The sequence below is a fragment of the Dromiciops gliroides genome, chromosome 4 (assembly GCF_019393635.1).
Source record: "Dromiciops gliroides isolate mDroGli1 chromosome 4, mDroGli1.pri, whole genome shotgun sequence".
In the NCBI taxonomy this organism is placed as follows: domain Eukaryota; kingdom Metazoa; phylum Chordata; class Mammalia; order Microbiotheria; family Microbiotheriidae; genus Dromiciops; species Dromiciops gliroides.
In genome coordinates, this window is record NC_057864.1 from 73,074,292 (window position 1) to 73,087,794 (window position 13,503).

The 13,503-nt window shown below is 43.7% G+C and overlaps 1 protein-coding gene across 1 annotated transcript in view; it reads left to right on the plus strand.

Moving 5' to 3' along the window:
- The window catches only part of LHX4 (LIM homeobox 4), a 67,704-nt gene extending 62,297 nt beyond the window's left edge, over positions 1-5,407 (plus strand). The window contains exons 5-6 of the mRNA XM_043962575.1: positions 1,288-1,459; positions 4,625-5,407. Of these exons, the coding sequence (XP_043818510.1) occupies positions 1,288-1,459; positions 4,625-5,019 (567 nt within the window). The 3' untranslated portion in view covers positions 5,020-5,407. The remainder of the gene's footprint in view (positions 1-1,287; positions 1,460-4,624) is intronic.
- The last annotated feature ends 8,096 nt before the right edge of the window (positions 5,408-13,503 follow it).

Sequence of the window (13,503 nt, forward strand, 5' to 3'; positions counted from 1 at the left end):
CCTTGAGAGCCTACCACTCCTATTGAGCTGACTTCAGGCCACTGGGTTCTACCAATCCTTTCTCTGAAATCTTTGAAATCTGTTCTCTCAAAGTTCAGGATGTTTCAATCAGTTTCTGCACACTGAGACATCATGACATGGCACAATCTCTTCCTCTCAAGGTCTCTTGTTTTCACTTTGTTGGTAAGTTTTTCATTATGGGTCAAAATCAGACCAACAATGGCATCTCCTTGATTGCTTCCTCCATTTTTTTTGGCAGACGAAAGTCAGTGCATGTCAAGAACTTTTCTGTTGTGCTGCTGTTAGAGAGAAGGACCTCCAGCATATGTCAGAATAGGCGAGCCCTTCACCTTTGGGATCTGGGCAAGGATAGAGAGATAAAGCTTTTATTAAGCACTCACTATATGGCAAGCAGTGTGTAGGAATTCATTATCCCGCTTTTCTCCTGGTTTGTTAGTCTGTAGTGTTTTCCCATTATCATATTGCTTCTGGTTTTCCCTCCTTTGATCTTTACCCAGCTGGTTCTCAATCATGCTCCACCCCTCAGTTCACACATGTTTTAGACTTTTCCTGAAGGGGGAGCCCTAACATGAAAACCATCTCACTCCTCTTGAGCCTCTGCCCTCTATCCAATACAGGGTCCCCAATCTTCAGGGCAGTCACTGCCTTGAGCAAGTTCTGCACGTGGTGATCTGCCTCAGGTCTGTGCTGTCCAGGAAACTGTGCATTATACCAGGCTCCTGAGTACTTTCAAATTCCCCTCTTCTTTATTCTCTTAAAAATTTATTTTTAGTGGCAGCTAGGTGGCCAGTGGATAGAGCACCAGCCCTAGAGTCAGGAGACCCGAGTTCAAATGTGACCTCAGACACTTGACACTTACTAGCTGTTTGACCCTGGGCAAGTCACTTAACTCTCTTTGCCCCACCCCACCCCCCAAATTATTTTGATTGTTGTCTTGTTTTTACAGCACCTAGATTTCTTTCTATATCCTGTCTCTTCCCCACCCAGACAGCCACCTCATAATAAGGAATTAAAAAAGAAAAAAGAGGAAGAGAAAGAAGCACACCAGTAAAACCACTCAATACAGGGAAACTTTAGATGTAGTGTTCTACACCTATGGATCCTGACCTCCACAAAGGGTAGGGGGAAAGTGTCTTCTTAGGGACCAAGCTTGTTCTTTCTAATGTTCTCTGCTTTTCAGTATCCCTGCCTTGCAATTTCCTCAGAGTCCCTTGGTGACAGTGGAGTCAACAAGTAATCTTTGTGTCCTCTGCCCTTGCGTTCTAGGTCTGGTTCCAGAACCGGAGAGCCAAAGAGAAACGGTTGAAGAAAGATGCTGGACGTCACCGCTGGGGCCAATTCTATAAGAGTGTCAAGAGGAACCGGGGAGGCAGCAAGCATGAGAAAGAGAGCTCTGCAGAGGACTGTGGGGTTAGTGACAGTGAGCTGAGTTTCCGAGGTGAGCAGGGCCACAATAGCAAGATCCATGGGGTTAGGGAGGCCTCCTGGTGTACCAGGAGAAACCACACTGGCCTGGGAGTCAGGAGACCTGAGTTCTAGTCTTAGCTCTATCCATAATTAGCATATGAAGTTAAGAGTCATTCAGCCACTCGGTTTGGGGGGTTGGGGGGGGTCACTTAGTTATTTAGTAAAGGGACATAATTCTAGCCTCACCTACCCCTTAGTGGTTAGGATGTGATAAGACAATAGAGGTGAATTTGCTTTGAAACTATTCAGAGCATCATGCACATGGAAGATATGTCTTTTGTGGTGGCAAAGTCCCTGCTTCTAGGTTAGGTACAGGCCAGACTGAAGGTCACACAGAATAAAACAATATTCCATTCATTCTCAGAAGAGATGAGGCTGCAGATTCTTGCTTCCTTTTAAGAAGCATGCATTCACTGTTTAGCTAGGCAGGGGTAGTAGGTGTGGTCAGAAGATGAATCATGGGGGAAAAAAGGGGGCAGCCTAGGGATGGTGTCTTGCATGTTCAGGAATGGTAGAAGAAGGGATGAAAGAGGGGGAGGGTGGGCATGACCACATGGTCTTGCGGTTGAAAGGGAAATGTGGCTTAGGTGTGGTGCTAGTGGTGGTAGGGGTGCTGGGAGTCCATGTTCACACCCCTGCCCCCCAACCCTCCACCCCAGGTGTCTCAGGGACTTATGGAAAGTCACTTCTTAACTCGTATGAGGTGGCTAGCCAAACTCTGAGAACAAGAGACTTGATGACTTTGCTTTGTGATTTATCTCTGTACAATGCAAGAGGGATCCCTAGACAGAGGCACCTACGGACCTTCTGGGGGAATTAAGGAAATTCAGCTTAGTTTTTCATTGGCCTGATCCCAAGGTAAAGTAGCCTACTCTCTGGGATTAAAATTGTTAGCTCCTTAGAGATTAATGATTTTTTACTGGGAATGAGGGTGTCCCTTAGCTTCCCTAGATGAGGTCACTTAAGAACAAAAGGATAACTTTCCTTATTCAAGTTTATGCTTTATTCTCAGAAGGTAGCTCATTTACCCTGAAGACAAACCCCATTACCAAGAGGAGCCTCCTCTTTCAGATCTTAATAATATCTGGGTTTTTTTTCTCTCTCTCTCTGTGAAATGTCTTAGTGACCTTACTGATTCTCTTATTATCATCACTATACAGATTAGTCCCAAATCTATCTATCCAGCCCATGCCTCCCTCCTGAACTCCCATCCTGTATCACCAAGTGCCTATAGGTCATTTTGAACTAGATGTCCCAGAGGCACCTCAAACTCAACATGTCCAACACAGAACTCATTATCTTTCTGCTAAAACTCACCCCTCTTCCTATAACTTCATCATTCATTCATTCATTCGATTTATTTAATTTTGTCGAGGGCGCCACCATCTTTCCAGTCAGGCAGGTTCACAATCCCAGGGTTATCCTCCACTCCTCGTTTTCCCTCCTGTCTTTCCTCCCCCATTTCTAGTCAGTTGCTAAGTCTTGCTGACTCTATCTCCACATCCACCCCGTCCATCTCCTCTCTTTATGTGGCCAACATCCTAGTTCGGGCCCTTACAAATTCTCCCCTATTTGCTCCCCCTTTATCCAGTTTTTACCGCATCGAATCCTTTTTCCGACTGCTCCCAAAGTGATATTGCTAAAATGCAGCTCACTTCACAGCTCATTAAACTACAGTGGCTTTCTGCTGCCTCTAGGACCAAATATAAACAACCGTGTGGCTTTTAAAACGCTTCATGTTACACACTGCTTTCCTTCACTCGCTCTCTGCTCCAGCCAACTTTTCCTTCTTGCCGATTTTCATATGCACCTTTCCATCTCCTGTCTCTGTGCCTTTGCACTAGCCATCCCTCATGCCAGGAATGCCCTCCCTCCTCACCTCTACCTCCTAGAATCCCTAGTTTCCTTCAAAATTCAGCTGAGAGGCCAACACATGAGGCCTTTTCTGACCCCCTATTAATTACCTTGTATTTATCATGTATATATTTTGTATTTACTCATATGTACCTGTTGTTTCTCTATGTAGAATGTACGCTCCTGAGAGCAGTGACTGCTTTATTTATGTCTTTTTATCCCTAGTGCCTGGAACGGTGCCTGGCACACAGCAGGCACTTAATAAATGCTTGTTGATTGAGATCTAAGATGGTCATGGACTGCTTTTACTATCTACACCTGAATGGTGTTTTCTCCCCTTTGCCAACCAACCAAAGCCAGGAAATTAAAACACTTCCTTACCCTAGGAGAAATGTAATAAAACATCAGCAGAGTTAGCACCGAGGGCAGGCAAGGCAGGCCCCAACCTGATCATGTGGAAGGGGGTGGACACCACTCAGGATATTTTTGAATATTATGTTTTATCAAAGTGCCAGGAAATTCTGCTCTCAGGACCCCAAGGTATTTATTTTGTAATAGCATACTTAGTTAAAAAGAATGGAAAAATCTATTTGCATGTGGGACAATAAAGGCTCCAATCCAAGTGTGGAGTGCTCAAGGGGGTGGCCTCCCAGTATCAGCACTTGACATGTTCCCCTGGCAAATTATGTCAGCTCCCAACTCAATTCAACAAACATTTCTTAAGTGCTTGTTATGTGTAAGACTCTGTTTTAGACCTGGGCAGACAGAGAAGAAGTATCAACAGTTCCTATCTTCAAGAAACTTATAGTCTACTGAGAGGTCCAATCATAGAACATAATAGCTTTCAGCTGTTATTTGACTAAACTAGGACACCCTCACCACTCCCAACCCTCAGCTAACTTCAGTGCCTTTTAATGCTCAAGGCCTCTTAGGGACATGCTTCCCAGAGGACAAACAAGGCCACCAGGGTACACTCCTGTTCTTTGGGGTCTCCAGTATTTGGCACAGTAATGGGCATATAGTAGGTCCTTAACAAATACATGAATTGGTGAGACTCTGATGCTGAAAATCATTTTGTTCTGGCATCTGGGATGAGTCTCATGTAGGTATTTTGATTTTCTTCTCCCAAATTAAGTCTTCTTAGGATGGTGGACCACTGCCAATGACTGTGGGCCAGTGGCTGGCAGTGTGGCAGCTGTAGTGTGCTCTCCTCTCTTGTGAAGAGCAGGGAGCTACAGGGTGACTGGTGCCCATCATTAAATCTCCATTCTTTTGTCCACAGAAGATCAGATTCTCTCAGATCTCGGCCACACCAATAGAATTTATGGCAATGTGGGGGACGTTGCAGGCGGACAGTTAATGAATGGGAGCTTCTCCATGGATGGGACAGGACAATCCTATCAGGACTTGAGGGACGGGAGCCCTTACGGAATTCCCCAGTCTCCGTCTTCTGTATCATCCCTGCCATCCCACACTCCATTGCTCAATGGGCTGGATTACACGATGGACAATCATTTGGGAATCATTGCACATGGAGGGCAGGGAGTGACGCAGACACTAAGAGTGATGGCTGGGGGGCCTACCTCGGATATCTCTACAGGAAGCAGTGTTGGCTACCCAGACTTCCCAACCAGTCCAGGTTCCTGGCTGGATGAAGTGGATCATCCTCCTTTTTAAAAGACTCTGCTCCCCACCCTGCTGATTCTTCTGGCCTGAGGATCCATCCAAGTATCAAGAGACAAATATACTTTTCATGGATAACAGATGCACCAATGTGAATTTCCATTATTTTCAATGGAAGTCCTCCACTGATTCATGGAAGGTTGTAATTTGATAATCCTAGGGTATTGTTCTGTGGGGGAATTGGTGGGAGCAGAGGAGTCCTTCTGGAACAGCATGGGGAATAGATAACTATGGCTCTTTGCCTAGGGCCATAAGGAATGCTGACTTGTTGGTTCTTCCCCTTATCCCCCATGCTTACAGGCCTTGGCTGTTCATCATTCTGGAAGCACGTGTTAACTGTGACTACTTTGGGAACTCCACCTCAGCTGGTGTTTTTACTGAATGCTTCCCAAATCATTGCCTTTACCAGCAAATGAGCTTCTTGCAGCAAAAATAGCAGACTCAGTGTTCCCTCGAATTAAAAATCCATTCATCACCAACACCCAAGTTTGGAAGTACAGTCATTACAGTCATCTGTTCCCAAAGTCACTGGAAACAATGACAGCTATTGTTTGATAGCAAAAACACTTCTCATACTTTTGGTGTGAAAAGATGATTTCTCCCCTCTACTTGATTATGTCAGTGTATCCTTGATTTTGTTTAAACAAACTGACCTTTGTCCTTTGGAGATGGGAAATGACTCCCCTACTGATTGACATCTGGAAATTTCTTGGTCCCTGATCGTGATAATTTTATTCACTAACATCACTCTCTATTCAATCAGGCTGCAAGTTAGAAAGATGATGAAATACTAAACTATGGAGTCAACAATGTAGAAAGACAATCAGAGAAAATAAATGTTGGTGAAGATGCAGATTCTGAATAGTTAGTTTCGCTCTCTTGACTAGAAAAGGGTTTGCTTGGAGGGGCAGTCATGCAAAGAGGCAGTGCTATTTTTAGAGTGCATTTTAAGTTGGGCATCTAGGGTACCCTTGTGGGTAACACCCATTTAAAGAAGAGCCTTTTGCAACACTAAAGAGTCATCCTGGACCTTTCACTTTTGCTTGGTGTTTTACAATTAGATTGACGTCCTAAAAGTGATAGAATGGAGCTATCTGTTAAATCTCAAATTTCCTGGGGGCAGGAATCACACATGCAACTATAACTAAGATATCCAAAGAAGCCTAGCACCCATTTTTGGGGGGAGGCCTGTTATGTTAATGCAGTATATCATTAGGATTATACCCAAGCAAGCCCTAGGTAAGGGTATATTCATCTGTCAGGTGTGGAAGTGAAAGCATCTCTAGGGTTATCTGGTCTTCCCACAGTGCAGAATAAATTAGGAGAAAAGAGGGAGGTCAATCCTACTTTACAAGCTCCCTAGCCCAGAGCAGACAGTCCTATGGGGAAACTGAGGCCTCCTGCCTTGCCTATTGATGATAAAAGCTCTTTGTGTGTAAGCTGAAATTCTGCCAGATGGTTTCCTACCTGTTGTATGGAAAGCAAGGCACCCCTCCCCCCATCCTCTCCCTATCATGTGGGTGTTTCTATCTGCTTCATAACTGCTAGATACTCTAGATGTAAGAAATCAATCAGGCATGGTTTACCAAGCGTTAACCTAGGGACCAAGGATGCTAAAAGCTCTTTCCTGCTTTCACTGTCTAGGGCAGATTGTCCATTGAGGACTTTGGGAGGCAAGATAGTATTGTGGAAAGTGTACTTAATGTGGAGTCACAAGACCTAAATTTGAATCCTGATCCTGCCACCTGCTGCCTGTTTGACCTTAGATAAATCACTTAACCTCTCTGGGCTTCTTTCCTGCTAGTCCTTGGACTAGATGACCTAATAGGTCCCTTCTATTTCTATATCTGTGATTCTTTGACCCGGAAATAAAATCCATTCATGTGGGAAGCATAGGTCTAAATCCTTTTTGTGTCATGGACCCCTTTGGCAGCCTGGGGAAGCCCTCCTCAGAATAATGCTTTCTAAATGCATAAAATAAAAAATATATATATTATAAAGGAAACCAATTATATTAAAAGTTATCAAAATACTAAAAAAAAAAAAAGAAAAAAGAGCACCCATCCAATTTCATGGACCTTTTGTTAAGAATCCCTCATCTAGAAGGGAGAAATAAGCAAGTTTCTCCTTTGCTGCTGTTTTCTTTAAAAACTCCTCATGGGGCAGCTAGGTGGCGCAGTGAATAGAGCACGGCCCTGGAGTCCGGAGGACCTGAGTTCAAATCCGGAATCAGACACCTAACACTTACTAGCTGTGTGACCCTGGGCAAGTCACTTAACCCCAGTTGCCTCACTTAAAAAACAAAAAACTCCTCTTACCAGGGCCCTCGTAACTGCTGAAAGCAGGTCCTATCCATGACCTATAGACAGCTGGTTCATTACTACTTATGAATACTTGTTCTCCAAGATCAGGGGCTAAATGCTAGTGTCTCAATGTTGTTGCTTTTGTAGTGTGTGTGTGTGTGTGTGTGTGTGTGGCGGGGGGCAAGTCAGGGAATACAGAGTGCTGAAAATGAAGACTTTATTCTTTGGTTTCCATGTGCAATGATGATGAGTATTACACCGGGAATTTCCAAGCACTGTGAACACCTAGTTTTTGTTTTCTCTTTTTTGGAAAACAGAACTTTGCCTACCATCTTTTTGAGGAGAGTATAGCAAAAAGGGAAACCCTGAATGCCCTGCACAGTCCTTGGCAGGTTACAGAGGTTGTATGGGCTGAAAATAAAGTCCCAGGGACCCATTTCTTTAGTCCTGGCATCAAGGATTTCCTTTAAAGCTCCAAGGAGCAATGTTTTCCGGAACTAATTAGCACAACTTGGAAAATCAACTGGCAATTTTTTGGGGGTAGCTTCTTCACATATGCCCAGCTCACTCTCCTTTAAGCCTCACAGGAACAGTATAAGGGGATAGTGCAAGTTGAGGGGGCACAGGCAGGGCAGTCTGCTGCTGTCTTGATTTGTAGCACTTCCTGGACGATTAATGTGCTCATCATGGCTATTCCTTCCTTTGCTCAGAAATTCTCATGAAGTAGCAAGAAAAATGAACACACTGATACGGTTTCCTTTATTTAGGTTGCATGGTGAAATCATCCTGCCTTTCAAGAAATCTTCAAAGCACATGTTGGTGGCCTATCAAAAAAAATATATCCATGGTTGCCTTTGTGTTTTAAATAGATACCCTTTTTGGTGAGCTACCTTTGCAAGTAAATAGGATTGTGCTGATGTCTGTCCATCCAAATGTTCTCATCTCCCTTTCTCAGTTATTCTAGGATAGGCGTTCTTAATCTCCTTTGTGTCATGGACCCTTTCAGCAGTCTGATGAAGTCTATGGACTGTTTCTCAAGAGGGACATTTTTAAATGCAGAAAAATAAAATACATTGGATTACAAAGAAAACCAATTATGTCAAAGTAATTATCAAAAATATTTTTTAAAAGTTCATAAATCCAGGGGCAGCTAGATGGCACAGTGGATAGAGCACTACCTGAGTTCAAATCCGGCCTCAGACACTTAACACTTATTAGCTGTGTGACCCTGGGCAAGTCACTTAACCCCAATTGCCTCACTTTAAAAAAAAGTTCATAAATCCCAGGTTAAGAACTCCTGTACTTGAGGGAAAAAGTTGGGGGAAGGGCTAGTAATAAGAGAAGCATTTGGGTTCTCTTATGGGCAGAACTCCATGGCTTGGCAGCTTGTTCTTTAGATTCTAAGATGCTGCACTGTTGCAATTTCCTTCCTTGCTTACACAAAAGGACTGATTTTCAAAAATGAAAGGGAGACCATCCAAAAATATTTACAGTATTTGGCTCTGGTCTTCGCTCCAAGGGAGCAATTAACTTTTGCCCATCATCTTCAGTGCTTGGCTAATGGTCTAGATAGAAAACTTGGACCAAGCAGATTAAAACTGCAGTTTCCAATAGTAGATGTTATTTTAAAAAAGGGGGAGGGATACACCAAGGGACAGGGAAGTTATCGAGGTCTATTTGCCAAAAATAAATCCAACCATAAGGGAAGGAAATAATCTAAGGGATAACCTGGCCTAGGGGTTTACTGTGAATGACTATATAAGGAATATTGTAGGAAAGAAAATAACATGCCACTCTTAGGCTCAAGCTATTCACAAATTTCTATGTATATCTGCTGCCTTGTTAGAAATTGAAGATTTCGGACTTTTAGCAAAAGCTGTTAGTGTCATCCATTGGGCCGATATCTGGTCCCTGCAATTCCTTGCTCAGGAATTCCGAAATGCATTTGATCACAGGTCTTGCCTGACACTTCAGTTCCCATTCTGGATATTGCCGCCACCCCCAAGTCAGCCAGCACCGGCTGCAAGAGCTGTGGAGGCTCATTTTGAAGCATTGCACTTTAAAAGTTGGAATCTGTGAGATGAAGATGAATTCAATTAAGCGGAAATGAGTTTTGTTTTATTGCCTGCTGCTGAAGGGCTCTGGGCATGCTGAAAGCTAAATAAAAAGCACATCACTGGCACATGCTTACTCTCTCTCAGATTGGTCAATTGGCTCTTTTCTTCCCCCAGCAGTTGTTCCATTGGTACTGACACAGCAACTGGGACCAAAAAAAAAACAAAAAAAAGATTAAAAAAAAGAGAGAGCTCAGCAAAGCCAGCCCATCCACACCCACCCTGATTGGTAGGACCAAATTGAAAGCACAGAGCTTGTTTCATGATCCTAGCACTGGTGAAGGAGATAGCTGGCAGTTAGCCAAGGCATCAATCACTCATTCACTCAGCTAAGCTGGGCATGTTTCAGAGTGAAGGCTGTTTGCTGTGTCCCAGGTGGACAAGAAAGATACCCCCATGCTCCCGTGCTTGCCCACATGGACAGAGATCCTATCATTACCTATCACTTGAGAGCAGCATCCAGCTGAACAAAAGCAGGTTCAGGGCTGCAGGACCCCAGATGCCAGAACGTCCTGAGCTTGCCTCCCAAGCTCCCCTAACCCTAAACTCTTGACTGTCACCCTTACCCTTTGCAGTGTAAATTCTGTACAGTTCAAAAGAAATGAAGTCTTGTTTCCTTGGGGGGGGGGTAAAGAATGAAAGGAAAAAAAAAAGACCCTGCCTACCCTTATTTATTTATTCCCATGTGTCTTTGGATAACAGAAGCCAGTGAGTTTGTTTGTATCTGCCTCCTGTGCGTTGGCATGAGATGTGTATGGTAATACTATGTAAAATAAATATGGAAAGTTCTTAAGAACTTCACTTGTGTGGCTTTTTATTCACTGTTGAAATAAAGAGACTAAAGGCACCAGAGTTGAAACATCCTTGTCACTGGAAAAAGGAAAATCACCAAATGTTCATATTTCAAGGTAAATCATAAAACACCAGGTCTATGTAGTAGCAGTAGCAGTAGCAGTGGCAGTAGCAGTAGCAGTAGCAGTAGTAGTTGTAATGACCTGTGGTTTACAAAACACTTCCTTTCCAAAACCTCTGTGACACAGAAATTTTAAATATGCTCATTGCTATTAGAGGTAGCAAGGTGGAAGAGTGGATACAGCACTGGGCTTGGAATTCAATCACTACTACTGCCTCAGTTTCCTCAATTATAAAAGAGATGACAGCACTTGTTTCACAGAATTGTTGTAAGAATCAAAAACTATTTGTAAAGCTCTTATCACAGTGCCTGGCACATAGAAGGCACTATATGAAAGCTTATTTTCTTCCTCCCTAATTTACAGAGGAAGAGGTTCAGGGAGGTCAACGGCTTTATCTACAGTTAAAACTATTATGTAGCGAAACTGGTATTTGAGCTAAGATCTTTTGCCTCCTAGTCCAGTCCAGGAGGCTTTCAATTTTATTATGCTGTCTCTCTATCATTGGTAGGCTGGAAGGTGTAAGGGGCTAAAATTCTAGCTATACTACCTAAAATCTAATAAGTGGTTACCAATAAATTATAAGCTTTAGCAAGAGTATTTAAGTGTTTAAGTATTTATTAAAGAGCATTAGGATCAGAGAGAAAGGTAAAAATCTAACTATTTCTAAGAGACCCCATCATCCGACCCACCATGGCGAGGTCAGGAACCAAAAAAAGAGGAAGCACCCCTCCGCCAGCATCCACTTCCTACTTCATGTCCTCCTCCCAGAAATGGGAGGCTCCTCAAGTTGATTGGCTGGTAGCTTTGATAGACAGTACCCACGAGCGAACGTCTTCCTGACGCCAAGGAACTGACCACATGGCTTGCCCTCAGATGCCTTCTCCTCATGGGAGAGCTTTCCTACAGTAGCTCTCCAGCAGGTGGCATCATTCCAATCATTACATAGACCTTGATTTCCATCTTGTGTCAAAATGAAGGGCTGTGTCTGGGAAAGCTGTCCTTCTGCGCTTTCTCCCAGGATACTGAGAGTGGCCAGAGAAACTTGATAAATCACATAGATTTTAGCAACTGGTTCTTAGATGAATATTTCAAGTCTTTTCAAACAAATTTTTTTCCCTTTGAGAGAGAAGAGCATGTTTGGGTGAGGGCAGGGGGAGGGTATAGGAAGACCTCATCCAAGTCCACAGGGCTCTTCAAGTGAGCTCCCCCTTCTCGTCTTTTCTCTTGGATAAGCTTTCCTAGAAGCCTGTGAGGCTGGGGTTTGTTTCCTCCTCTAAGGAGGCTCTATTAGTATGCAGGACTTGCAGTTTAGCTGGAAATAAGAGAGCAGCAGAGACACTTTCATCAATAAAATCTTTTTTGATTAAAGTCAGAGCATTTCTCTAGAGTTGGGCTCCAGTCTGGGAAAAAATAAGTGGGTGCTTTTTCCTTTTAATTGCAGTTTTGTCCTGGTGTGAGACAAGGTCCAGAGAGAAAGGTGATTACATGGTGTCCACCAATAGGACAGCCCTCGGAATCTAGCTAAGTAGTCAGTGCCCTTCAAAAGGAAGTCGTTTCAATCTCTAAAAGGTAGCTGGGCTCAGGATGCTAAACAGGAGGCAGAAATATAGGGTCACAAGATTTTCATTCCAGCTCTGCCACTGGATGATTGTACAACTTTGAGCAGGGCCCCTAGCTACCTCCCAATCCTTTTTTTTTTTTTTTAAAGGGAAGAACAATGCCTCTGCCTCTCCCAAGTGGGGTTGGCTTTCTATAAAGGGAGCTGGGGACTGACTGCTTGATGAACTTTTGGGGAAGGGCATTTATGAGGTCCTTTGACAAAAATCCAATTTGTATCCCCAAGACCTCATCTAGCACAGTGTCTGGCACATAGGAGAGAGTTAATAAAAAAAAATGCTTGTTGAATTGAACTGAACCTTTAATGAAAACCTACTGTGTACCAGACACAGTGCTAGGTGTTGGGGACACAAAAGCAAAAATGAAAGCTCCTGCCCTCAAGTTGCTTACATTCCACTGCAGGCAAAATAAACAAGTAAATACATAAAAGAGGAAACAAAATATATACAAAGTATTTCCAGAAGGAGGGCACGACTTCATTAGGAAGGGTAGTTTGCTCACAACAATATGGGGGCTCCAGAGGAAACAACGGAAGGGCAGGATAGTCAGAAGTGGTCACAGGAGGAATGGGGCTGAGTGAGGGAGAGGGCTAGGAGTAGTAGGTAGGGAAGGGAGCTTCAGTCTAGGCAGCCTATGATTCATAATCATGTGGGTTATTTGGCCCTGAATTCAGACTCGGGCTGCAGGGATTCTGAGTGGAGCCACTGGGCTCCACAATCTTTATAGTATCAATGGTAATAATGTTGACCTGATCCTGAGCAAAGGGTGGAAAGAGGGGGCGGAGGGGGCACTCAAGAAGCTGCAGGTCTGATGACAAGTCTGTGCTCCAAAATCTTTTACCTCAGATAATTTTTTGATGGTTGAGGAAGCCAGCAGATAGTACTGTTTGGGCTGAGGGAGGACTGGCAAACTGAACCGGAAGGGAAGGAAAAACAAGGACATATTGCAGCAATTTGATGGCTAGAGCTAACCCTGCCCCTAGGGCAAGTGATAAAGAAGACCAAATAAAAATTTTATTATAGTGTGGTGAAAATCTGAACTGCTGATGATAATGGTTTGAAGTTTAGTTTCCTGATTATGAGACTGAAGACCATGAATCTGCTATGAGGCTTCCTCTTTAGGTACCCTGCGGGGGGGGGGGGGGGGGGGTTGGCTCACATCTGTAACTAAAGCATCGTCATCCTAGATTGTCGATGTATCTTTTCTGGCTGTTCCCTATGCATGGAATGCTTTCCTTCCTCATCTCCATTTCCTGGCATCCTTGAAATATCAGCCAAAACTCCCCTCCAAGAAGCCTCTCTCCATGCCCCTTAATGGCAGTGTCTTCCCTCTATAACCTTAGAGGGATTTATCCTGAACATATCTTGTTTGTACACTGCTGTTTGCATGTTGTCTCTCCCACTAGACTGTGAGCTCCTTGGGAGCAGGATGGTTTTGTTTTTTTATTTTGGCTTCTCTTTATATGCTCAATATTTAGCACAGTGTTTGGGTACATGGCAGAGCTTAATCCATACTTGTGGATGACTTAAC